At 45.1% G+C, this 27,989-nt stretch overlaps 1 protein-coding gene across 1 annotated transcript; it reads left to right on the forward strand.

The window, feature by feature from the left end:
• Positions 1 to 1,373: 1,373 nt before the first annotated feature.
• Positions 1,374 to 9,305, forward strand: LOC137553566 (D-dopachrome decarboxylase-B-like). Its single transcript, XM_068271457.1, has 3 exons — positions 1,374 to 1,530; positions 5,568 to 5,743; positions 8,962 to 9,305. The coding sequence occupies exons 1-3, from the start codon at positions 1,423 to 1,425 to the stop codon at positions 9,032 to 9,034; spliced, it is 357 nt and encodes a 118-aa protein (XP_068127558.1). The 5' UTR covers positions 1,374 to 1,422; the 3' UTR covers positions 9,035 to 9,305.
• Positions 9,306 to 27,989: the final 18,684 nt, after the last annotated feature.

Below are 27,989 nucleotides of genomic sequence, written 5' to 3' on the forward strand. Positions count from 1 at the left end.
ATGACATGGAAGCATAGGGAAATATATATATATATATATATATATATATATATATATATATATAAAAATCTCCTCAGCCATTTACAACATACGCCAAACAATGTACTTTTATGTATTGAAGGTTTTTTATATTATTATTATTTAATAGCATAACAATGCATGCTGATGACTTAAAAGGAACCTTAACTGAGAGGGATGTGGATGTTTCCTTTTAAACAATACCAGGTGCTTGGCAGTCCTGCTGCTCTTTGGATGCAGTAGTATTTGGACCTCACACCTGAAACAAGCATGCTGCTAATCCAGTCTGACTTCAGTCAGAGCACCTGATCTGCATGCTTGTTCAGGGGTTGTGGCTAAAAGTGTTCCAGACACAGGATCAGCAGGAGAATCAGGCAATTGGTATTATTTTAAAAGGAAAAATCCATATCCTTTAGTGTTGTCCGGATCATGAACGATTCGGATCTTTGATCCGAATCTCTTTTGTGAGTCGAATAATCCGAATCATCAAAATGAGTGATTCGGATTGCAAAAGGGGCGGGGCCAGGATCAACACGCCCCCTCTCCACGGGCAGCGGGGTCCTGGAAGCAGAGCAGAGATAGATCGCTCTGTTGGAGGGGAGCCAGGGACAGGTAGATGAGAGAGAGGGGACATGGGTGCCACTGCCAGATATGTGTAGAGCACACATACTGGCTATAACGTGCTGCTCATTACAGGCTGTCTTTTCTGTAGTTGTGCACAGTGAACAAATTGGAAACTTTTGGCTCAGCTCAGCACAGCTCAGTAACTTTGCAGGCACTGTGATTGCAGGGCAATATGATCCTCCTGCACTCGGCACTAGCCAGCTGCACTTCACTTCTGGGAATGCTTTGGGGAATGCTTTCTTTCACTGTGCGACGTTTGCATTCAAAGAGTACAGATGAACATATAGGTGAAATATATGTAAAGCATATGATTGCAGCATGTATGTGGGTATTGTGTGCAAACAAACATTTATGTTCTCTGCTCGTCCCTCCTCCCTTCTCTGTCCACTCCCTGCCCTCTGTCCATCTTCTTCCCTTCTCTGTGTGTCCACCCCCCCTCCCCCCCACTCCCCTACTCCTGTCCTGCTAGTCATTTCTCCCCTGAATGCTTCTCTAGTAAAATGATCCGAGATTCGGATCAAAGATCCGGATATTTTCAATGATCCGATTCGAATCATCCGGATCATTGAAAAGATCCGAACTTCGCATCTCTAATATCCTTCTCAGTTTAGGTTCCCTAAATTCACCATAGCTATGCGTGTATGCACCTTTAAGTGAAAGCATGCATCAACTGAGAGGCGTATCAGACTCAGCCAATCAGATACGTCCTGTTTGCCCTTTCCTACCGTCTGCTAGTTTAGCAGCCTGTCTTCTTCTTCCTGTGTGCGGCCAAGTCTAACCATGCCTTTCCTGGACCTTGATACCAACATTCCCCAACAAGACATTCCAGCAGATTTTGCTGAAAATCTCTGTGCAGCTGCAGCAACCATCCTAGGCAAGCCCAAGGATGTGAGTAGAAATGTGCTGTGACCTCCAGCTATCAAATGTACTTTATTGTGATACTGTTATACAGCCACAACATTAAAACCAGATCACATGTTTTCTCTGCATATCACACTGTGCCAGATTGACATCTGGGAAATGTGGAGTCCCAAAGAAGTCATGATTCATCAGCCAGACCACCTATTCTGTAGTTTCATTGTCCAGTTCTGTCGTTCTTGTGTTGCCCATTATGCTTATGGTGGAATGAGTTAGCAAGTGTAAACTTCTTTGCAGCTAGTAAGCTGCAATATTTTGTGTGTAATCTCACATTTTACCAGAGGGTTTGTCTGCAATTTGCTACAGCAGTTCCTCTGATGGATCAGACAAGATGATTACACTTCAAATTTCAAGTTGCTTAGCAAGTGCAATGAGATTATATTGTATTAGTACATTCATAGAGAGACATCAGCATTGTGATGGGGTCTGTTAGCATAATGCGAGGCTTGCTGTACAATACAGGACTATATGTACGCTTACAGTGGCAGTGAACTATTGTGCACAATGCTACTTTTATCCTTTTTTTTTTTTTTTTATAGCAACTGCAACTAGGGTTGCAATGGTATGAAATTCCACAGTATGATAACTGTCTAAACAATACCACAGTATACAGTATTTTACAATTATTTGGACCCGCCCTCCCCCCTTACATGAAATAATATGCCCACCCCAATGTGGGGTGCCCCACTCCTTCAGCATACATATGATTAAACCGCCGGGAGATTTGGGCGCCGGGTAAAACTGTAAAAGGCTCACCCTGCTCCTGCAAAAGGGTGCTTCTGGTGGCGTCAGAGATGGGTGTAGCCAGTAGTAGGTGGCCGCAGCATAAGTAGCCAGGGATAGGTGTAGCCAGTAGTAGGTGGCCGCAGCATAGGTAGCCAGGGATAGGTGTAGCCAGTAGTAGGTGGCCGCAGCATAGGTAGCCAGGGATAGGTGTAGCCAGTAGTAGGTGGCCGCAGCATAGGTAGCCAGGGATAGGTGTAGACAGTAGTAGGTGGCCGCAGCATAGGTAGCCAGGGATAGGTGTAGCCAGTAGTAGGTGGCCGCAGCATAGGTAGCCAGGGATAGGTGTAGCCAGTAGTAGGTGGCCGCGGCATAGGTAGCCAGGGATAGGTGTAGCCAGTAGTAGGTGGCCGCGGCATAGGTAGCCAGGGATAGGTGTAGCCAGTAGTAGGTGGCCGCAGCATAGGTAGCCAGGGATAGGTGTAGCCAGTAGTAGGTGGCCGCAGCATAGGTAGCCAGGGATAGGTGTAGCCAGTAGTAGGTGGCCGCAGCATAGGTAGCCAGGGATAGGTGTAGCCAGTAGTAGGTGGCCGCAGCATAGGTAGCCAGGGATAGGTGTAGCCAGTAGTAGGTGGCCGCAGCATAGGTAGCCAGGGATAGGTGTAGCCAGTAGTAGGTGGCCGCAGCATAGGTAGCCAGGGATAGGTGTAGCCGGTAGCAGGTGGCCGCAGCATAGGTAGCCAGGGATAGGTGTAGCCGGTAGCAGGTGGCCGCAGCATAGGGAGCCAGAGATAGGTGTAGCCGGTAGTAGGTGGCCGCAGCATAGGTAGCCAGGATTTTCTTTTATTTATTTTTATTTAAGTATTTATATAGCGCCGACATATTACGCAGCGCTGTACAGAGTATTTTGTCTTGTCACTAACTGTCCCTCAGAGGGGCTCACAATCTAGTCCCTCCCATAGTCATATGTCTATGAATGTATCTATTGTGTAGTGTATGTATCATAGTCTAGGGCAGGCATGGGCAAACTTGGCCCTCCAACTGTTGAGGAACTACAAGCCCCACAATGCATTGAAGGAGTCTGACAGCCACAGTCATGACTCATAAAGGCAAATGCATTGTGGGATTTGTAGTTCCTTAACAGCTGGAGGGCCAAGTTTGCCCATGCCTGGTCTAGGGCCAATTTTTAGGGGGAAGCCAATTAACTTATCTGTATGTTTTTGGGATGTGGGAGGAAACCGGAGTACCCAGAGGAAACCCATGCAGACACGGGGAGAACATACAAACTCCTTGCAGATGTTGACCTGGCTGGGAATCGAACCGGGGACCCAGCGCAGCAAGGCGAGAGCGCTAACCACTACACCACCATGCTGCCCGCAGTACCCTAACTACAACGAAAATCCCCAGTGTTTAACTAGCTTAATGGTGCCCATTAACAATACAAATTTAGCGAATGATTGTATTTCTTATCAGATTTTTCATATTTTATTGCGTGAAAACAGAGAAGCTGGTAGGTCCAGTTGAAACTGAATGAATGTATTATCAATGGTTTCCTTAAAGGGACTCCGAGCAGTGCAGAAACTATGGAAAGATGCATATCATTTTAAAGCTCTCTTTTTCCTCTTTCCAATCATATATAAACCGCTGCCCTACGCCTTTTAGTTTTCGCTATTTTCGCGATTGAAATTGCAGTGACTGGGATTTCAATCGCGAAAATAAAGAAAACTAAAAGGCGTAGGGCAACGATTTAGGTGTCACTAGAAAGAGGAGAAAGAGAGCTTTAAAATGATATCCATCTTTCCATAGTTTCTGCACTGCTCGGAGTCCCTTTAAATAATGATCTATCGCCATGGTGGATTTTATTCATAGATATGAGCACAGCTAGGTTCAGTATGATTATTTGGATTCCTTAGTGGTTTGAATCCATTAAATATATTTTCTTACAAGCTGAATAATTCTATCTAAACTATAGTTGCTCACTAGAAATCGCACTGTTAATGGGCACCTAGTCTTTGCTCTTCATGTGCCTTGGGCCCCCATAACCTTGTCACCAGTTAAGTTTTTGTCCTTCACAAGGACATATATTGAACAAGCTACTAATTACAAGAAAAACTGATGTTTTGGCTAGGAACACACTAGGCAGAAATACTAGCAATGCGGAAAATGCTAGCGTTTTGCTGATAATGCAAGTCTATGGGCCACATGTACAAACACATATTAGGGCGGTTTACAATGTGCTTTTTTGAAAAAGTATGACTTGCTGCATAGTTTTTGAAAATGCATGTAAAACGCACATAATATATTGCAATGGTGGTGCAGAGGACTGTTTTTTTTTTTTTTTTTTTTTACATATGATACTGTATTTTACTCCATAATCAGAAAATATTGAAAAAAATGCCAACGAACTAAAAACACATGCAAAATACAACCGCAAACAACGCCAAACACATAAAAAAGACACTAAAAAATTATAAGCTCACAATGCAGAAAATGCATGGTTTTCTGCACTGCCTAGTGTGCCCCCAGCCTTTGACTTTCACTTCACATATCAAGTTATATATAGAAATGGTTAATGAGGTACACAGTTATAGTTAGCAGGAAATTTTAATTGGCCCAACTCCAGGCTGCATACTGCTAATTTTCAGAGTTTGTTAAAAGTGGGATGGAGGTTGAAATGGAGTAACTGAAGCCATTCACACTTGTCAGTGCGATTTCTGCATGTTCTTTCCCGCATGCACGAATCAGTGTGTAGTTAACTTTACATTTTTATACAAAAAAATGTGCATTTCCATTGATTTGCGTTTTATGAAATTTGCATGTCTGTTCCAGAAAAAAGCATACGGCACATGTGCCGTAGGCTTTTTTTTTTTTTTTTTTTCTGCAGAAGACTCGGATGTAAAAATTTGCATTAAACCACGCTAATATGGTGTTATTGACTGGCAAACGCAAATTTGGAAAAATGCAATTCGCATACTAAGTCTGTTGTGTGTGTGTGTGTGAAGAGGGCCTAAAAGTAAGGGCAAGAGGGATGTGTCAGATTTGCTAGTGTACGGGCACTGCAGAGAGTCTTCTATGCCTCTGGCATGAACGCATGAACTGTCACAGGGCTGCCAGCAGGCTTTTGGCTGAAATGATTGATTTGCATAGCAAAGTCTAGTATCTGGATGAAAGGTTGCTTATCTGGCTACACTGTAGCAGATATTTATCCTCCCTGAAGACCATGAGGTCAGCTAAAGCCTTTATTTTCCTAATGCAGTATAACCTGTTTTATTTTCTGTTGACAGAGGGTGAATGTGACTGTGAGGGGTGGAGCCACATTGCTGATTGGCGGTTCATCTGCACCAGGTATCCAGCTGATAATCTCCTCCATTGGAGTAGTGGGGACAGCAGAAGAGAACAGAGGGCACAGCTCGAAATTCTTTGCATTTTTGACCAAAGAACTGAACCTTGAACAGAACAGGTAAAGTATCTATTGAAGCTCAATTCTGCTTAATATATGATATGCCAGTTCTGATGAAAAAGTTTTGCCTATCCGCTGGGACTGGAAGTGTAGGAGTAGAAATTGCTCCAGTGCTTATACAGATAAAAATTATAGTGGTTTTAACCGTACATTAAAGGGAGTCTGAAGCATAAAAAAACAGATACCTAAAGAGAGGGAAGGCTCTGGGTCCTATAGAGCCTTCCTGGTCTCCTCATGATCCCCACGTTACTTCGCAGGTTCCCCCTTTCACAGTCTATGAAGCATGGGTCTTCTCTTCCACGTTGGGTGGGCTTCAGCAGTCTTCAGATGCACTCTTGCTTCCAAATATGGGCCGCTCCGTACTACACATGCGTGAGTGCAGTACAGAGCCGCCGGTCTTCAGGAGCCTGAGTGCTTCCAAAGTCTCCCATGACAGGAGATGAAAATGGAAGAGTCTGCAGAGGAACAAGGACACTGTGAGATCCCAGAGCCTTCCCTCTCCTTAGGTAAATATCTGGGGGTTTTTTGTTTTTATAATTACGCTTCAGACTCACTTTAAGGCTTGGGATCCACGATTTATGATTTCCATAATTGTGGAAGTCCTATTTTGATTGCTCCCAAAATGCTGCAAGCAACGCAGTAAGTAGAACTACGCCAATAAGGCTCCACTGGTGTGGCACATTGCAGATCACAGGCAAAAGGTGAGCGCTGCAGAATTGCTCCCAGTGAGTCCCAAGACTTGTCCAGCTCTCAAAAATAGTGTTCTCATTACCATCTCGGTGACAATTGGGAATAGTTCCATTCTCTTGTCATATTTCTGAGGTATATGCAAGTACATAATGTGAGTTGTGCTGTGTGCAACGGACATTACATGGTTTGTGAAAAGTTGTAGGCAGGAAAGGAGGAGGAGAGTCGGCACTACAGCTCTCTCTGCGTACAGGAGGGAGGTGGCTGGGAACACAGCCTTCTTGCCCTTTGGTGTAGACAGCGTGCTCAGGCTTAAATGTATACAAGAGATGCGCAGTTGAGGACAGAGTGGATAAGTCGGCACTTGCTGTAAACTTCCATTTATTCCAAAAGGTGGTGACACATCATATCAATACAGTGTATCAAAGGTAAACATACCATATACAGAGGCCGTGCGGTGGTGGTAGGTGCTGGGCCAGAGAAGCCTTCCGGCGTTTCGCGCTAAGTGCGCGCTTCTACGGAGGCTGTGAGCTGTGTGACCGCACGGCCTCTGTATATGGTATGTTTACCTTTGATACACTGTATTGATATGATGTGTCACCACCTTTTGGAATAAATGGAAGTTTACAACATTACATGGTTTGTGTGAATACTGGTAAATCTGCTATGCTTTGCCTGCGCATGGCAATTTTCCTGTAGTTTTGTGATTCATCTCCTATGTGTGGTGCTGGTTCTTGCTTATTTCAGTAAGACAATGCAAGTTATTAAAAGACTGGCTATTGGCTGGGTGCTAAGGAGAGGAGGCCACAAACTATGAGCTAGCATACTAAATCGAGCAAGAATGGGACAACATTTAATTTCCAGATGTTCATAATGTTCTTGTTAGAAGGGAATGCAGCACAATGGAAACATACCTTTCCTTTGTGAAACTTGCCACTGGCATCCATATCAAAATCGCCATATATTTTTCAGTTGCTGGGTCAGACTGCACACACTGTGTAGCTGACGACACGCTGTGTTGCTATGGGGGAAGGCAACGGAGGAATGACGAGCAGCGTATGCATGACGTCACGCACGGGAGCGGGGCGAACAATGGGATCGGTATCCCTGGGGGTGAGTAGATCCGCCAGGCAGATCGCTTGCAGGTTGGGGGTTGCCAGCTGCCGTACACATGCCTGATTATTGGCTGAGGAAGTCGTTATTGGAAACTTCTACAAACTTAAAGGGATACTTAGGTCTCCTGAAAAAAAAAGTTGCACTTACCTGGGGCTTCTACCAGCCCCCTGCAGCCGCCCTGTGTCCGTGCCGGTCCTCAACGATCCTCCGTTCCCCCGCCGCCAGCTAGTTTCATTTTCATCGACTCTGAGTCGGCGTGGCCACTGCTCTTGCGCAGCCCTGGCAATGCGAACAAGAATACGCGTCGCCAGGGGCTGTATACTGGCCTTTAGGCCTCTTTCAGATGGGAATCTAATAGGCATAAAATTCACCGTATGTCAGCTGCTCTCCTGCACTGGCTGGGCGTTGGTTAGTGCTCGGTAATGGTGCTGGATACACATGGCTTTATAACCACTGCAAATCAGCTGCATTTAAATTGCACCCGAATTGCACTGGCAGGCTCGCTAAGCATGCAGTTCAGTCATCAGTCTGAAAGAGGCCTTATAATGGAGGTCACAGATGGTTGTGTGGCACTAATCCAAAGTCCTGCTATGTTGCTTAGGGTGTAATTGGCCTGGAATACATGGACTGAGGCCTGGTGCACACCAAAAACCGCTAGCAGATCCGCAAAATGCTAGCAGATTTTGAAACGCTTTTTCTTTTTCTGTAGCGCTTCAGCTAGCATTTTGCGGTTTTGTGAAGCGTTTTTGGTGTAGTAGATTTCAGATATTGTTACAGTAAAGCTGTTACTGAACAGCTTCTGTAACAAAAACGCCTGCAAAACCGCTCTGAACTGCCGTTTTTCAGAGCGGTTTGCGTTTTTCCTATACTTAACATTGAGGCAGAAACGCATCCACAATCCAAAAAATGCCTCACCCCGGGAGTGTGCTTTTCTGCAAAACGCCTCCCGCTCTGGTGTGACCCACCCCATTAAGATACATTGACCAAGCGTATCCGCAGCCGCAAGCGGCTGCAGAAACGCAGAGAAAGCCGCTCGGTGTGCACCAGCCCTCAGAGGGTCTAAAAAGCAGTGGGTCAGGAATGTGTATGGGTGTCTTTCTTGGAGCCTGTATTTGCTAAATTCAGTAAGAAATGAACTGACTATGATGAACAACTACAGGTGTCAGGGCTCAGACACACTAAGCGCTTTTCTGAGCGTTTGCGATTGATTTTAGCACTTTCTGAGCGCTTTTTTAAAATCTCTCCCATTCACTTGCATTAAAATCGCGGTAAAGATTGCCGCGATCACGTAAGCGTAAAAACGTACATGATTGCCGCAATTAATCACAAATGCTCAGTGTTTCTGAGCCCTAAGAGTATAATGTGAACCTATATTTTAATATTATTTTGATTACTTTTTTTGTCACCTTTTGCAGGATTTTGCTGCGCTTTCAGCCTCTGGAGCCTTGGCAGATTGGGAAGAATGGAACTGTTATGACATTTTTGTGATTCCAACAAATTTTGAAGCTGAGGGCCAATTGTAGTCAGTAGTTCGGAGGAAGGAAGTCCCAGATTTCAAAGATCTGCTCTGAATAATTCCCACACACTGTCCATGGCATATGCAGCATGAAATGTTTACCGGAGATTAAATTGAATCAGGATTGGTAGATTAATTCATTGGCTAGCTGGCATTTGTACTGAAAGAAAAATATGGAGGCTGCCATTACGGACTTCCTTCTTAAAATAAATAGATAAATAAATACATTTAATCAATGAACAATAGTTGCTGGATTCCATGAAATTTTGCATCTAAAACCCAACTAAACCCAAAGTTAAACAGGCTCTAATTCTGAAAGCAATCATGCCTGTGTAAAACCATAAGGGCTTGGACCCACAAGGGCGTTTCTGGCAGCGTTTTTGGATTGCAGACTATTCCAAAAATTGCAATGTACTTAAATGGGGCTGAACCCACTAGTATGATTGCGATTAGGGTTAATTGCAATCGCACAACATGCAGCATTTTGAGCGCGTTTGCACTCAATGGTGAGAATAGAAGCGCTGCAAAATCACTTTGAGAAGCGATTTTGCAGCAATATGGGGGGCCAAGCAATTTGAAATTTAAAGTTAATAATACTTTCTGGGTGTCCCAATGTCCAGCTTCTATCTGTGGCCCTGCCTCCTAGCAGAAGAGGTCACAGGCGCTACTCTGAGTGGGCTTAGAGAAGCACCTATGACCTCTTCCATTAGGACAGGGTTTCCCAACCCATGTGCCGCGACATATTCATGTGTCTCAGCCAGCGGTGCTCTCATGAGTGATTACTCGTGATTCAAATGAGCTGTAATTGCTGCAGCTGAGCGGCCGGATGCTGCGAGGTTAATTACCCATAATGCCGCCGTCCGCCCTGCGTTTCAAAGAGCTTGCACGCGTCCTATTGGCCACGTTGCAAGCCTCGCTATGGCGCACTTCCTCCTTCAACCCGAAAGGTGGAAGTGTGCCATAGCTCTTTGAAACGCAGGGTGGATGGCAGCATTATGGGTAATTAACCCCGCTGCATCCAGAAGCTCAGCTGCTGCATTTACAACTCATTTGAATCACGAGTAATCACTCGTGAGACCACCGCTGGTCGCTGCAGCCTCCGGTATGTGTCATCCCCCTGCTCTGCCTCGCTCCCTCTCTGCTCTGCCTTGCTCCGTTTAGATTTAGTGCAAGGCTACAAGAAAATTACCATCGATGTCCACAAATGTGGACATCAGCGGACATTTTGTTGTAGCCCTGCTCTAACTATACAGAAAACATGAGCAGAGGGAGACAGAGTGGGCGCTGAAGAGAGACGTCAGTGTTGGAATCTACTGGGCTGGTGAGTGATCTGTGGCCGCTGCCTGCACATTCAAATCTACTGGGTGCTCCTACACCTGACCTCCTATGGTGGGGCTCCTACACCTGACTTCCTATGCTGGGGGCTCCTACATCTGACTTCCTATGCTGGGGGCTCCTACACCTGACTTCCTATGCTGGGGGCTCCTACACCTGACTTCCTATGCTGGGGGCTCCTACACCTGACTTCCTATGCTGGGGGCTCCTACACCTGACTTCCTATGCTGGGGGCTCCTACACCTGACTTCCTATGCTGGGGGCTCCTACACCTGACTTCCTATGCTGGGGGCTCCTACACCTGACTTCCTATGCTGGGGGCTCCTACACTTGGCTAACTACCTACCTATACTGAGTCTGAGGGTGACGTGTCACGGAGATCTGATCGTTTGGCGTGATGTGTTGATTAAAAAAAACTGAAACGCTATTTAGAAGCGCTGTACAATTTATAACTGAAAGGACAATCTGAAGATGCACAGATCTGGAAACTAATAATTGCTGATAAGTAAATCAAGCTGACAAGGATCAATCATTCAGCTGAGTTCACATCAACGTTAAACTATGCATTTCTTCATGTCATCAGGAGCATGATTCCACTGGCGAACTGAGGGGGCTATTCCGGGTGTCTGGAACCTCCCCCCTGCACTGAGCTGTGTATTCAGCCAGGGAAGCCCGCATAATATAAACAGCCTCATTCTCCCTCCCTTCTTACTTCTGGTGCCTCCCTCCAGCTAATAGAATGAGAGAGGCAGCCCAGCTTCCCTCACAAGAAGATGCAGCCTGCAGTGAGAGAATGTTGATTATGGAGTCCTGGACTCTCCACAGCACAGAAGTGTCAGACATGATGAAATTAGAGTGCAGGCAAGCTGGTAAATATGCACACCATGATGCAGAGCTTGCCTGGACTCAGGGTCTGTGGGCAAACATCTGTCTGGTCTCTCCCTATTGTTATAATGACTGCATGTGTGGGTAAGGTGTTTAACAAGCTGAAAAGTTTTTGACAGTCCCTAGACTCCAGGAGGGCTTCTTTCTGACTTGTGTGAGAGACTGACAGGGACAGAAGTCCGATTACAGGCAAGTAGCCTGTGTGATGTGGGACTGCAATACAGATAAGTTCTCTGCTCCATCTCAGGCTATTCTCAATTTCTCCACTCCTCTCTCTGGGCTAGTGCAACGCCAAAATGACAATAGCAATCGCTAGCAATTTGTGAGCGTGATTTTGTGAAGTGATTTTCAGAGCGATTTTTTAATGAATTGCTCAAAAACATGCTACATGCAGTATACCTGCGATTTTGAAAAAATCACAACGCTGCTGTGGGAACACCCACATAGGGTAACATTAGCCAAGCGCTTTTCAAATCACTGTTGATTTGAAAAACGCTCAGAAGCACTCTTGGTGTGCACCAGCCTCCTTCATTCACCTTTGTTTCCCTCTTCCCCTAGTGCTGGCTGGCTGTGTCTTCTTGTCATACAGGAAAGCTAAATAAAAGTGCAATCCTGGTGAGGCAAAATATTATTATTTAGTATTTATATAGCGCCGCCATCTTCCGCAGATGCATATATCCCTGCATCATATGGGTATTGCTTGCGCTATGTGACACTATGTAGCATATTCCACTGAATTGTCCAAACTAAGTCTATCTCCTGTTCCTCTCTTGGGGAGTTGTTCCAGCGCTGTACCCCGTTCAAATTTGCTGCTACCAGAAGCCCTCAGAAACACTAGTGTCCTTGAGTACTTCCAAAGATAGGCAGCTCCATAATACGCCAGCGCACTTTTGTGCATGGGCAGTATGGAGCCACCTGTATTCGGAAGCACTCGGGGACATATGTGCTTCTGGACCTTTCAGGAACCCCCCCCCTTAAAAATCCTGCGTTTGCCCCTGAATGATCATGCAATGCCAGAAAAATAGAAGAAATTGATTTCTATGATAGTGTTCCCACTGATTTTTATGCACAACATTTGATCAGTATTGCATCCTACCTATGCAGACACAAAGCACACAGGGCCAGATTTTTCAAGAGTGTCTGAGACAAAATATTAGTAGGTTTTTAGAAATCCATGCAGAACTGTCTCAGGCATCTTAAGAAATCGTTAGTGCAGATTCCTTCCAAAACTGTTGTAAAATTGAGGAGCTAAGAAGGTCTCTCAGACAGTGCAGTGTGTGAGGGGAATTGCTGTTGCTGAGGTAACCAACATACCTGCTGTAATGATAGCAGCAGACTCTGAGGCAGGGGTCACACTTACCGGCTTTCGTACGCGTTTTCTGCACAGAAAAACTGACTTCAACTGCGAACTCATGTTAATCAATGAGCTAGGTCACACTTTAATGCAGATTTCGCATGCAGAAAAAAAACTGACATCTTGCGCAATTTGTCAGTTTTCTCTATAAATTACATTAGCTGTTGTAAGGTAGAGGTCACATTTGTCTTTCAGTTTTCTGAAAAGTGTAGAAACTGAAAGACAAGTGTGACCCCTGCCTGAGGGGAAATTCAGCAGGGGGGAGGAGCACTTCACAAATCATGTCTAGCCTGCACTCTGCAATCATGTCTAGCTTGCAGTTCTACATCTGTAGAACTATCAAGCACTTCTTAATCTGCACAAGTTTAGGGATGGATTTGCACTTCTCTTAACTGTAGTGCAGCTCTAGAAATGCATGCTAAACTGCCACTATTACCTAGGATTTAAGAAGGTTCTTATCATGCAGAACGGTTCTCCCTGCTGGTTAGAACAGATTAAGAAGAAAAGACTGTCGGTAATGCGTTGATAAACCTCCCACACAGAATCCAGGCTCATCTCCCTAATGAGGACACTTAAAGGAAATGTCCAGACATCAAAGAAAATTTTTTTATATATATATATATATATATATATATATATATATATATATATATATATATATATATATATATATATATATATATATATATATATATAAAATTTATTTTACCCGGGTAAGTAGATTTTTTTTTTTTTTTTTAAAGATGCCTGGAAATTACCTTTTTTAAGGAGGAACTCCAGTAAACGTGATAAAAAGTGCTTCATTTTCACAATAATTATGTATAAATGATTTAGTCAGTGTTTTCCCATTGTAAAAGCTTTCCTCTCCCTGATTTACATCCTGACATTTATCACATGGTGACATTTTTACTGCTGGCAGGTGATGTCACTGGAAGTAGCTGCTGCTTGCTTTTTTTTTGGCAGTTGGAAACAACTGTAAACAGTTATTTCACACAATGCAACGGGGTTCACAGACCGGAAACTGCCAGGGCCATGGTCCTCACAGTTTCCTGTGGGAGAGGTTTCACCACAATATCAGCCTTACAGAGCCCCCTGATGATCCGTTTGGGAAAAGGAATAGATCTCTCATGTAAAAGGGGGGTATCAGCTACTGATTAGGATAAAGTTCAATTCTTGGTTATGGTTTCTATTTAAAGGACAACTGAAGCAAGAGGGGTATTTAGGCTGCCATATTTATTTCCTTTTAAAGAGGAGCTGTCAGCCATACTATCTTCGAAAAGAAAAACACATACGTAAGTAGATAAATTCTTGCTTTACTTACATAACATGTATTGCACTGTCCACAATTTGATTTTAGTGATTTTTCTACAGTAAAAAAAAAGAGAAAATCCTTCTTAGCATTTCCCAAGTGCTCACCTGCCACACTGGGAGGCTCACGGAGGAAACCCGGCAAGACAAACAGGCCAATGGACCGCTACCTGCTGCCAGCGGAGGAGAAACGCGGCAAGCGGGGAGGCCGTTCGCCTACGCCCAAGATGGCCGCCGGGCACAAACAGCATGAGGAGACATCCCGGAGCTCTCAGCATTCACAGCAGTCGCAGGAGTGGGAACAAGCCAAGACGAGAGACAAGGACTGGGACACGGAGTCGGAAGACCAGCAGGATGAGTTGGATGGCAACATAGACCCAGCACATTTACACAGCCTCGCAACCGCTGTAGTGCAGACAGGGCCGGATTTACCATAAGGCACTGTAGGCACGTGCCTACAGGCGCCTGATTGAGCAGGGGCGGCTTCTAATAATGTCCCCTTCTTAATTTGAAGGCTTGGAACGCGATCGTCCATGACAGCGCCACTTGCCCCGCCCACTTGCATCTGATCCGGCGGCCACGGCTGCAACTACAGTCAGGGGGCGGGCGGCTAGTCAAACACGCAGCCAGTGCATCCTGCTCTCCCCGCCCACCGGCCGCCTATTCATGCCTGCACGCAGCGCTGCCTATGTATGCCGATGAAATTACCCTGCCTGCACCGTTGCGCCCAGAATGAGGAGTAATCGGAGGTTAGAGAGACGGAAAAAAAAAAAAAAGCTGGACCCTAGGCTGCACAGATAAAAATAGATGCAACCAGTCTGCTGGCAATGGAGTAAGTGATTGTGTGTTTGTATTGTGAGCTGTGTGTGTGTGTGTATATTGTGGCCAGCCAGAGTGCAGGCATTAGTTCAGCAGCATCTTCCTGTGAGCCGAAAAACGCTTACTCCTATAGGCTGGCAGCCAGCTGATCAACTCTGCCCTGCCCCTCACTCCTTTCAATAAGCTGAATTGGTTCAGGAATGGAGGAACAGGTCCAGTGGCAGCACTGTGCACTGGTGAGGGGATACAGAGAAAATGGATGCAGCCAGTCTTCTGACAGAGATGAAAGTGTGTGTAAGTGTGTGTGTGTGTGTGTGTGTGTATTGTGTGTGTTTGTTTAAAGTGTTATTGAGATCATAAATACTGCAGCATTTTATACTTAATTAGGGTTTCCTTTAGTCCCATGTAGGCCTTGAGCTTCCTAGCCGCCCTCACCAGTCGCTCGGTTGTCACCTCCGGTAAATTGGCCAGTTGTGCTTCACTGCACATGCGCAACGCTGCTGTGTACGCACCCCTGTCACACTCCTGCGGCTGGGAGTGCTCTGTGCCTCGGGAGGGCACACGTGCAGAGGTGACCAGGGGGCAACAGAGCGACCCCTGAGAACAGGGATGGAGCCCATGGCCTACATGGGGCTGGAGGAAGCCCCAGGTAAGTATAAATCCCACAGTGCTTAACCTCTCAAGTTTACTTTAAACAAGCATGCTTTATTGCGTGGGGGAAGGGGGGGTTAATGGAATGGCTATTGTCCAGGCTGCAGTTTGCCTGGGGGGATGGTATTAATACCTAGGCCAGGGGCTGTTTGGACGAAGTGACCTGGGAAGGGTTGTTCTTGTGTAGGCTTTAAAGGAGTCATCTGGCAAAAAATATGGGTCTACCACTCTACTTACCCAGGGCTTCCTCCGGCCCCTTGCAGATGACACGTCCCACGCCGCAGCTCCGCGCTCAGTTTTCAGCCCAGGGTCCTCGCCAGTGCTGAGGGCGACCTCGAGGTCCTCTCTACTGTATCCGTGCCACTGTCAATCAAGACCACGTTGTCCGTGGTGTAATGTGCAGGCGCAGAACTACTGTGCCTGCGCAGTACACCGTGAACAATGTGGACTTGATTGACAGCAGTGCAGGCACACTAGAGGAGATTGCTGTCTTCACCTGCGGGGACCTCAGGCCAAAAACTGAGCACTGAGCTGTGGCGTGGGACGTGTCTTCTGCAAGGTGCTGGAGGAATCCCCAGGTAAGTAGAGCGGGGGACCCATTTTTTTGCCTGATGACTCCATTAAGGGGGCTTTATAAGGGTGTTCTCAAAAGACCGGCCCTGTTACCTGTCATGTGCATTAGTTTACAGGCAGACTCTGGCCAGTCCCCGTGCACCTTTTGCTCTATCCCTGCCGTGTGCCCTCCCCAGCTTTATTAAAGCCTGTGTTGCCTGTATTTGCTGCTGTATGAGTAATGCTCTTCTACATAAATGCAGGTGACACAGGCTTCAATAAAGCTTGAGAGGGCACACACAGCAGGCTGCCCAGCATTTGCCTATATACTTGCCTTTATGACAGGCAACTGGGACGATCCTTTGTGCACCACCCTGTACTTTATAAAAGGGTTTGTTGCCTAGGCCTCAATTTATCAGTGTCATCTGTTACCTGCTACCTTCTAAATTAGGGATGATCAATGAGATGCAAATAGTTCAGAGTTTATGCATAATTATGTAAATGTATGCAGCTTGAAAAGGGACCAATCAATTTAAACCTGGGTGGGACTTGATTGGTCCATTTTCAAGCTGCATACATTTGGGGGTGTGACTTGGAGGTGTGGCTTTTGTTGAGAGGCGGAGTTTAGGGCGCCAGAACTTCTGTGCCTATAGGCTCCTGAGCTGTAAATCCGGCCCTGAGTGCAGAAGCTCACTCCAGATCTGCAGGCCATGATACACGCAGCCATGACCCAGTCCCTGCAAAAAGTACATAAAGACATCCTAGCTCAAGCAAACAGAATCAAGCAGGTAGAGCAGCCTACTTCATCTTTAGAGGATAAACACATAATATACAAAACGAAGATTAAAAAGCTTGAGACAGAAAACACCTTCATGAAGGATAAACTACAAGATCTGGAAAACGGATCGAGGAGAAGCAATGTAAGAGTAGTAGGCCTGCCTGAATCACATGCAGCAGCCACACTAATGCAATTTTGCGCTGAAACAATACCACAACTGTTGGGCCTACCTACGTCTTACAAAGTGGAGCGAGCTCACTGAGTAGGCCCACCGAGAGACGGATCTAAAAACAAGGGCCCGAGGATAATAATGGTCAAATATCTTGATTACGCAGACAAGGACCTCATAATGCGCACCGACAGACAACTCCAGCAACCTCTCACACACCAGGGCGCCACGCTCCGTCTCTAACGATTACTCAATTGAGATATCTAAACAGAGGCAAGGCTTTACAAATGCATGCTCTCAGTGCATCAAGCGACAGTGGAAGTTCGCATTACTCTACCCGGCCATCCTGAGAGTAACAGATGGTGCCGGGAAACAACATGTCTTTAAAAGCCCAGAGGAGGCAGATAAATATCTGACAACCACAGCACATCTAACAGCCAGCCAAGATCAAGGCACATCAGCAAAAGCTGACAATACATAGGAAGGAGAGTAACTTTATAAAAAGTGTTTATCTTAAAATGGAGGGGCACTGTTCTATATAAAAGACTTGTGTCTTGAGTAAGTCTGCTTCACAAGAGTCTGTGAAGAAGAGAGATGATGGAGAGCTACTTCACTCACCAGGAAAAAAGTGAAGTCATTTACACGGTTAAATTGGGGGTATTTTGTTTTGAAAATTATATTATTACTTACCTTAAACTGTTTATAAAGGGGGAGGGGCTAAAAGGGAAAGGGGAACTCTCTGCTGCGCACTTAGGCGAACAAAGAAAACATGCAGGAACAGGGGTTGTGAGCCAAATCCGTACTCATTCTTACTGGCACAATGTCTCTAAAAATAATTTCATGGAATACCAAAGGAATGCGTACCCCAGCCAAACGATCACAAGTGCTGAGACACTTAAAGAAATTACATGCAGACATTGCACTCCTACAGGAGACACACCTAAATACCTTAAGTGCAAAATTCTTAAAAAAAAGATGGGTGGGAGAAGTATATTGTGCTGCCGCAGATGACCGGAAAGCAGGTGTAATAACATTAGTCCATAAGAGAATAGTCCAAAAAGTAATAAATTCAAACGCAGATGCCAAGGGGAGATGGGTACGGATTCAGATCCAACAAGGCTCGGAAACTACTGATCTATATAATGTATATGCTCCCAATGATAACGCTTCTTTTTTACAGGAACTAAATCATAATATTACAATAATGAATACTAGCAATGTCATAATAGGAGGTGATTACAATGCAGTATTAGACCTACAAGAGGATAGAACAACGAAAAAAAAGATCCAGGGGTTATATAGAAAGAAAGCTGAACATTTCAGCAATTTTGCAGAGGAGCTGAACCTACTGGACTCCTGGAGAATATTGCATCCAAGTGAGAAACAATATACATTCTATTCACAGCCCCATGACGTGGTCACGCTTGGACTACTTACTAGTATCCCCTAACACATTTAAGAAAACACTGACAGTCGAAATACACAATATGGTCATATCAGACCATGCTCCAATATCAATAGAGATTCGAGAACTCATTCCTAGGGGCACAGACATCTTATGGAGATTCCCAACGCAACTGTATGAAAACGAAGAATTTAAAGCCCTGATAAAAAACTGGTGGATGCAATATTCTGAGGAGAATAAATCCAGCATGGACAACCCTTATCTGTTCTGGGAGGCATCGAAGCCTGTGATGAGAGGTCACATCATTTCAAACTTAGCGGGTAAAAAGAAGCAAGCAAACATAGCCTACATGGAAGCTGTAAAAAAAGTTAGAGAAATAAGTAAAAAATTCCAGAAACACCCAACCGATATAAATAGGAAAGATTGGTTAAGCACAAAAGCAGAAGTAAACAGGTGGATGGCGGAGAAAGAAAAATTAAATCAATCTCACCAGGCCCTTCGATGGGACTGTAGACAATACCTCTTATCCTACTATAATCTTAAATCTAAAATAAATACCAAGACACTCCAGACTGGCGAAAATTGGCCGTGGCCATCTTTATTAAGGAACGTTAAACTGTAATAATAAATAAATAACTGAGGTCAGTGTCAAACTTTATTGTCAAACAATTAAATTGATATATAAGAAACAACAGTTGCGTATCTGACTACCACAGCCCAGATACGGTTGATCAGTAAAAGACCCCAAACGTTCCAATAAAGATTTTGACCACGACATTTTAAGGAAAAAGAGGGGGAAGGGGGGGGGGTGGGAAGAGCTCACCTAGTAGCCACTGAGGTGACAGGCAGCTAGTGTTGAACGGACCCTACCTATATACACCTAACTCAGCCCTGATTGGTCGCTGAACTCTGCCCCAGGCCTCAGTAACACCTGCAGAAATAGACCTACCTAACAGCCGACCAATCAGGGGGAACTAAACCTGTGAGGCACACGTTTACCACACACACTCACTGCACCACAGCTCAGCCAATCAGCTCTGACTTTACCTCATAGTGAGGGAAATATGAAAATCACCTCATGACAGGCTGAACTTAACTTCTCCTCAGGATTGTCACAGACCCATGCAGGGCCTAATTTATGGTTTAGGCCCTTTTTATGGGACTGTAGACAATACCTCTTATCCTACTATAATCTTAAATCTAAAATAAATACCAAGACACTCCAGACTGGCGAAAATTGGCCGTGGCCATCTTCATTAAGGAACGTTAAACTGTAATAATAAATAACTGAGGTCAGTGTCAAACTTTATTGTCAAACAATTAAATTGATATATAAGAAACAACAGTTGCGTATCTGACTACCACAGCCCAGATACGGTTGATCAGTAAAAGACCCCAAACGTTCCAATAAAGATTTTGACCACGACATTTTAAGGAAAAAGAGGGGGAAGGGGGGGGGTGGGAAGAGCTCACCTAGTAGCCACTGAGGTGACAGGCAGCTAGTGTTGAACGGACCCTACCTATATACACCTAACTCAGCCCTGATTGGTCGCTGAACTCTGCCCCAGGCCTCAGTAACACCTGCAGAAATAGACCTACCTAACAGCCGACCAATCAGGGGGAACTAAACCTGTGAGGCACACGTTTACCACACACACTCACTGCACCACAGCTCAGCCAATCAGCTCTGACTTTACCTCATAGTGAGGGAAATATGAAAATCACCTCATGACAGGCTGAACTTAACTTCTCCTCAGGATTGTCACAGACCCATGCAGGGCCTAATTTATGGTTTAGGCCCTTTTTATGGGACTGTAGACAATACCTCTTATCCTACTATAATCTTAAATCTAAAATAAATACCAAGACACTCCAGACTGGCGAAAATTGGCCGTGGCCATCTTTATTAAGGAACGTTAAACTGTAATAATAAATAAATAACTGAGGTCAGTGTCAAACTTTATTGTCAAACAATTAAATTGATATATAAGAAACAACAGTTGCGTATCTGACTACCACAGCCCAGATACGGTTGATCAGTAAAAGACCCCACCAGCCAGACTCCTAGGCTGGCACCCCACCCACGACCATTTCAACACAGTACTGGAGGTCTAAATTAAAGATGTCTAACCCAATTTCACTGAGGTGTACTTCATCCTGCCTATAAAGCCCAACCACACCCCCTTCTAAGTCAATGTGCCTGTAAGTAAAGATCCCAATTTTTGGCAAACACTTTGCTAACTGGTGGTTAAGCCGTCTCCGAATCTTTTCACAAGGAACCAGACCTGGTGATGACAACCACTTCAGCCGCGGAATAATCTCAGAGAAAATTATAGCAGTTTCTTTGGAAAATGATTGAAAACTTCTAAGATCATCCCTGATATTAAAAAATAGTTCAAGTGTCTTTTCTTTGCAATGTCATTCCCCCCCAGGTGTACTATTAAAACATCAGGTACTGGAAAAACTTCTAACAAAAGAAAAAGCTCAACTTTTAACTGAGACCACAACATTCCACGTACACCATACCAATATACTGCAAAGAAACGAGGGTCCAGGTTCAAGTTGGACGTATAAGATCTCTTGCGGGCTCTCTCGTATGCCCAAAAGACGAAAGAGTGTCCAACGATCCACACTATAGTTTTCTTTCCTGTAAAATATAGTTAAAATTTGTCAAGGACGGATATACAACTTGAAAGCTGCTGACTTCCAACGCCCTAGTCTTTTGATAACACTCTCATCTAAACCTAACCTAGCTGCTTCTGTAGCTGCACCTATTCTAAATGAATGCGCAGTTAACCTACTATTATCTAAGCCTGCCTGCAGCGCGACTAACTTCAAAACTGCATTGAACTGAAAAATTGTTAAAGGGCGACCCGACTGATGTCTAAGCAAAGAACCCGGGGCCGATCCTCTGACTGACAAAAATTGGTTTAAGTTTATCAAAGGGCAGAGCTTGCTGTTGCCTGGCCAGGAATTCAATTCAACTAACATTCCTTTACCCGCCTGATCTGTTTTTGACTTCTTAATCCACAAACTAACCTTCCCATTAGATCTACCCACATCCTCATATCTCAAACCTGTGTCCTTGCTTGAACTTTGGGATACCAGTTCTGAAATGCGTAATGCCGCAAAAAATAGCAACGAAAAAGCACATCTAAAAAGCAACAACTCAAAATTGGATTCACATACCGCTTCTACCTTATCCCAAAGTAAAGAGAGGATATCTAGCGTTATTGGTTGCCTAGTATCTGGCCGACTAGTGGCCCGTTTGTATCCTTTCAATAGCTGTCGCACTGAAAAACAAGAAGTGCAGGAAGGAATGTTGTGTAATTTAAGAAAAAATGAAATACCCGACAGCCTTTTTGAGATATGAGAATGTGAGTAACCTTTCCTTATATCTGCTGCAATAAACTTTAATACCGCTGCTTCTGACATGTTCCATTCATTAATACCCAAGCTGTTAACAAATATTTTCCACTCCCTCCATGCGACAGAGTATGACTGCCAGGTCGCCATGGAAACTGATTGTTGAATTCCTATACTGATTAGTTCCATATCAGATTCCATAGAAAGGACGGAATTTCTTCCCCACGGGGTTGAGCGGTTGGAGCCAACTGCCAGAATCTGTTCATCTGCAATCGTGACAAAGCGTCGGCAATATCATTCTTTGAACCTGGCACGTGTTTTGCTTTAATCCACACATTAAATTTCAGAGAGTATAGAACCAAAATTCTCAACAACCTAACTACCAAAGGGGACTTAGAAGAAAGACAGTTCATGGCAAATACCACTCCTTTATTGTCAGAATGAACTACTATTCGTTTTCCCTGAAAATACTCACCCCAAATGTACAATGCTGCTGCTACTGGAAATAGCTCAAGTAACACGATATTATTTGTTACTTCTGGCTGCTGCCATTCTGCTGGCCATTGAGAACAAAACCATTTTCCTGACCAGTATGCACCGCAGCCCACACTGCCAGGTGCATCCGTGAAGAATTCAAGTTCTGTATTTGATAAAAACCCGTCTTGCCAGATTGATCTGCCATTATACGATTGCAAAAATTCAGCCCACACCATCAGGTCAGCCTTCAAATCCGAAGTTAATCTGATATGCGCATAAGGGGATTTTAAACCTTTCATTGCCGAAAATAAACGCCGCGAAAATACCCTGCCCATGGGCATAATCCTGGTTGCAAAAACTAAATTTCCTAGCAACACTTGCATTTCCTTCAACAGGATTTTCTTTCTGCGCAAGCACATGGCTATTAAACGCTCAATTTTTTGTATTTTGGCATCAGGCAACCTGAATTCCATGTGAACGGTATCAATTGTGATCCCAAGGAATTCAAGGCATGTACATGCATTAACCGTTTTCTCACCAGCTAATGGGATTCCAAAATGCTCACATATAGCTGCAAATAGCCGTAATAAGTTGGTGCAAGTATCAGCATCTTTTGGGCCCATAAAAAGAAAGTCATCCAAATAGTGTATGAATGACTCTCTCTTGGATATAGCATAAAGTACCCACTCTAAAAAAGTTGAGAAGCTTTCAAAGTAATTACAAGACAGGGCACAACCCATGGGCAGGCAGCGATCAAAATAATAAGCATTACGGAACTGAAAACCGAGCGAATTAAAAGCATCAGGGTGAATTGGGAGTAAGCGAAAGGCCGACTTGATGTCGGCCTTTGCTATCAAAGCACCTTTACCTAAGGAACGCAAGACTTCTAAAGCATCGTCAAAAGTTGCATAACATACTGATGATAGTTCACCAGAAATTTCATCATTCAGCGACTGACCAGAAGGGAATGATAAATGATGGATCAATCTGTAAGTACCAGGCTCTTTCTTGGGAACTATACCTAGCGGTGATATCCTGAAATTTAAGAATGGTGGGTGTGAAAAAGGGCCAGATAACCTACCCTCTTGTAGTTCTTTATCTATCTTTAGTTGTACTACGTCCTCCATTGAATTCACAGATTTTAAATTATTAACCCAACTACAGCCTGGGCCTTTAAAAGCAGGCAACGGAAAGCCATGACTAAAACCGTTAATTAACAGCTCCGCCTTCTTCCTGTTTGGATACAGCTGCAGCCACGGCAGCATGTTTTGAAGCCTCACTGGTGTGACTGCTTTTGAGAAAAAGCTCCTTTGAGCTTGCGGTCACTGAGTTTGCCTTTTTAAAGCACCTTGCAACTGGGTGTGTACCTCCACAAAATCCGCATTCATGCCTATACTTGCATGTTCCAGGCCACTTACACTGTGTGTCATTATATGCATAGCATACGCCCTTCCTATAGCTAGAGGTGGAAGGCTGGCTAGTTTGTTTAAATGTAGAAACTCGCTGTGGCATCATTAACTCCAACCAGAGGCCCACATCTTTTGTGCCCCACTTTACCTGCGGATATACTGCCATCCTTTGGCGGAATGCTTCATCATAATGATACCATGCTAATCCGCCAAAGGATTTGTAAGCCACTAATATAGTGTCAATGTAACGAAACATATGCGGGCACCTGTCTGGAAATCTCTCGCCAAGGACACTTGCATAAATGCAGAATGCTTGAAGCCAGTTATTAAAGGATCTTGTAACTGGCCTTCTCTGATCATCATCACCCTTATTGTCCGCTTTGTCTTTTTTAAAAATTTCTTTTGATCCTGGTAGTAGAGATAACAACTCAATGTAATCCCCATTCCATATCTTTTCTTTTATTGACATAGACAAATGAAAGCCCAATGGCGAGAGATCGCATGACAGGTTCTCTTTATAAATGTTCTCGGGGACCCCTGGTTTATTCAATGGTACAACTGCATCATTGGAGTTAGATGTAGGATAGGCTACATTGAGCGCAGGTGTATGATTAGCTACAGCTGATGTGGGCTCATAGTGAGAAGGAAGAGTAGGCGGGGAAAACACAGGCGTATTTGCAACATTCAATTCCCCTTGTCCCCCCGCAAGCCCTCTCCACACAGTACCCGCATCACTTACTAAAGTGCTTCCAGCACTTGGACTCCTTTGCCTCTGCAGCGCCTGTAAAAGAGCTTGAATTAGTGGTGATATATCATTATACTCACCGGCTCCTGTAGGCTGCTGCTGCGATGATCCGGAAGGCTGTCCCAGGAGTGTCATGCTGTCAGCAGGAGCTCCGGCATGAGGCGGTGACACACCGCCGGGCGCCGCAGATGACGCTCCCAGTTTCCTAGGAAACGCCTCGGCAGCCTGGACCAGCGTGCACACACCCGCCCCCACCACCAGGCTCACTGCTGTGGACGCGTACGGCGTCCCGATCTGCTCCGGCTGCAGGCCAAGGGAAGCTCCGGCCTTCGGTGTCACCCCTAGAGCCTCCATAGGTCGCCGCCGGATGGGCGGGACCGGCGCCATCATCCCGAAGCCCCGGCTGGGCTATCACCACAGGGCCTGGAACTCCGCTCCTTCCATCTCCAAGCGCCGCGACCCGACTGGCCGCCGCGCTGTCACTCCCGCTCAGGCACGCCCCCCGAACAGCCGGACTGGCTGGATTGAAACCTGGGGGCTCAGATGCTGCGCGATTGGCCAGGACCGGACCAACCGCTTCTGCCGCGGCCCGACTGGCCGAGACTGCATTTGCTGGCTCTATCGCAGCCCGGATGGCTGCGCTCACTGCCTCCGCCTCCCTCACAGCCCGGATGGCCGCGCCCGGATCAGCCTCCTCTTCGGCAGCCTGAATGGCCGCTACCGGTCTCGCCGCTGCTCCCGGACCGCTCGATCCGCCTCCTTTCTTCTTCTTGCTGGCGGAACGATCTCCACTTCTGTCGCCGCCAGCCATTTCGAGGGGTGCGCCGCTTCTGGCCTGCTGACCCTCCGCCGGGAAACTTCGCTGGGCAGCACCACTGGATTCACCCGGCGAGTAGGGGCGCTTCGGCGCTTTCTTCCTCTGCGACTGCCGGCCGGATCCTCCTGTTCCTCCTCTTCTGCCGACCTCTTCCATCCGACCTCCTTGCTCCGCTTCAGCCAGCCGCAGACATCGCTCCAGGACCTCCAGACCTCCAGGCTCCTCCGCTCTCGCCGCCAACTGCCTGAGTACCTCCATTGTGGCCAGGTGAGCAGGGTATTACAGCTCGTATTACAGCTCAAGAGCTCACCTAGTAGCCACTGAGGTGACAGGCAGCTAGTGTTGAACGGACCCTACCTATATACACCTAACTCAGCCCTGATTGGTCGCTGAACTCTGCCCCAGGCCTCAGTAACACCTGCAGAAATAGACCTACCTAACAGCCGACCAATCAGGGGGAACTAAACCTGTGAGGCACACGTTTACCACACACACTCACTGCACCACAGCTCAGCCAATCAGCTCTGACTTTACCTCATAGTGAGGGAAATATGAAAATCACCTCATGACAGGCTGAACTTAACTTCTCCTCAGGATTGTCACAGACCCATGCAGGGCCTAATTTATGGTTTAGGCCCTTTTTATTCCATAGACTAGGAAACAAAATGGGGAGGTTACTAAGTAATTTAGTCAGAGGAGCTAGACACACAACACAGATCCAGGCTCTAAAATCGAAACAGGGGGAGATAACTAATGATCCTAAGATGATAAATGAAATATTCCAACAATTTTACACAGATCTCTATAGAGACAAAGGGGACCCCTTAGACAAAAACAAAGTACAAAAACTATTAAAAGAGGCAGACCTTCCACAAATAAAAGAAGATGATATGAGCGAATTAAATAAAGAAATAACCCAATCAGAAATAATGGAAACCATAAAGGGATTATCAAATGGGAAATCACCAGGCCCAGATGGGCTGAGCTCAGAATATTACAAACTTCTTAAGGAGGAAGTAGTCCCACATCTTCACACATTATTCAATAAAATATTAAAAACAGGCAATCTCCCAAACACAGCTAATAATGCATACATAAACGTACTACCAAAAGAAGGCAAGGATCTAAAACAGCCAGAGGCCTATAGACCCATTTCCTTAATGAACCAAGACCTCAAATTGTTAACAAAAATAATGGCAGATAGATTGGCCAACATCCTCCCCGCATTAATAGGAAAACACCAAGCAGGATTTATCAAATATAGATCAGCAGTAGCAAATGTTAGAAAAGTATTGACAGTCTTGGACTATACCAAATTGTACCCAAAAACTTCAAAAGATTACGCCCTGCTATTGTTAGACGCCGAAAAGGCGTTTGACAATGTAAGATGGCAATGGCTGCAAAACATCCTATCTAACATGAAATTCTCAGGCCCATTCATAACACTCATCGAGGCGTTACAGAAGTCACCAACCTCACAAATATACACAACCGGATTCTTATCCCCAAGATTTCCTCTACAAAAAGGGACAAGGCAGGGGTGCCAGTGGCGTAGCTAAGGAGCTGTGGGCCCCGATGCAAGTTTTGCAATGGGGCCCCCCAAGCACTCTATACATAACAATTGATACGGCGCACCACAATCTGCCAATGGCAACCACAGTGTCAGAGGTGCAAGAAGGGGATGGGAAACAGTTTGTTAATGATTACCACTATTCAAAGTATCTATAGTAGTGATTATTATGAGCACAGGACCGATAGTGAGCTAAAACTGTAGTTGAGGGAAGGCCCTTTGGGGCCCCTCTGGCCCAAGGGCGCCGATGCGGTCGCAACCTCTGCAACCCCTATTGCTACGCCCCTGAGGGGTGCCCATTGTCACCCCTGCTCTTCAACCTAGCAATAGAACCCATGGCAAAAATCCTCCATAAAAGAATTAAGGGCATCAAGGTGGGAAAGGTGGAACTGAAACAAATGCTGTTTGCCGATGACATAATCTTATTCATGGTCAAACCCCAAGAACAAATTGAAATGGTTTTTGACTTAATTAAAGAAATAGGGGAACTGAGTGGATTTAAAGTTAACCAGAATAAAAGTGAACTATTGATGCTCTCATCACAGGCTTTGCATGATAGGCAACTTAAAGTGAACCAGAGACGAAGCACCCTTGTGTATTTTACCATAGAAATCAGTGGGAACATTAGAGAAAATATTTACCATGCTCTCTGTTCCATCCTCACTGCTAAAAGTGTCTGTTATCTAGCTGAGATAAGAATCCCGGACTGAGCATTGATTCTGGCTTTGCTATAATGACTCAGCTATAATGATTCCTGAGCAAAGCCAGCAGGGGGCAGGCTTGGACTTGAAGACAGCAAAGAACACAGTCTCAGCTATAATTATTCTGTAGCAAAGCCAGACCGACTGCTTAGTCGGGATTCTTATCTTAGAGGTGATAACAGGCAAATTAAACAGAGAACAATGTAACAAAGAGCAGATTAGGTGTTTACTGTCATGTTCCCACTGATTTATAAGGTAAAATACATGAGGTTGCTTCATCTCTGGTTCTCTTTAAGGAAACGGGGGGTGAAAATTAGCACAAAAGTTAAATATCTGGGAATTAACTTTACAAGGGATCCTGCTTCTGTATATGATTTAAACTATCTTCCCCTGATACAGAAGTTAAAACAGCAGATGACATACTGGAATTCGCTACCAATCAATATTATGGGCAGAGTAGCTTTAATTAAATCGGTGATCTTCGGCCGCATACTATACCCATTACAGACGATACCCCTACTCCTTAAGCATAAACATGTGAAAGAATTGGAGAGGGCGATGTGACGCTTTATCTGGACAGGTAAAA

Source organism: Hyperolius riggenbachi, chromosome 1 (assembly GCF_040937935.1).
Source record: "Hyperolius riggenbachi isolate aHypRig1 chromosome 1, aHypRig1.pri, whole genome shotgun sequence".
Classification (NCBI taxonomy): Eukaryota; Metazoa; Chordata; class Amphibia; order Anura; family Hyperoliidae; genus Hyperolius; species Hyperolius riggenbachi.

Bases quoted from the DNA above. Each gene is read 5' to 3' on its own strand.
- LOC137553566 (XM_068271457.1), top strand. From the start codon at position 1,423: ATGCCTTTCCTGGACCTTGATACCAACATTCCCCAACAAGACATTCCA. The intron at 1,531-5,567 runs GTGAGTAGAAAT...TTCTGTTGACAG, and splicing joins TCCTAGGCAAGCCCAAGGAT to AGGGTGAATGTGACTGTGAG. The intron at 5,744-8,961 runs GTAAAGTATCTA...CACCTTTTGCAG, and splicing joins CTGAACCTTGAACAGAACAG to GATTTTGCTGCGCTTTCAGC.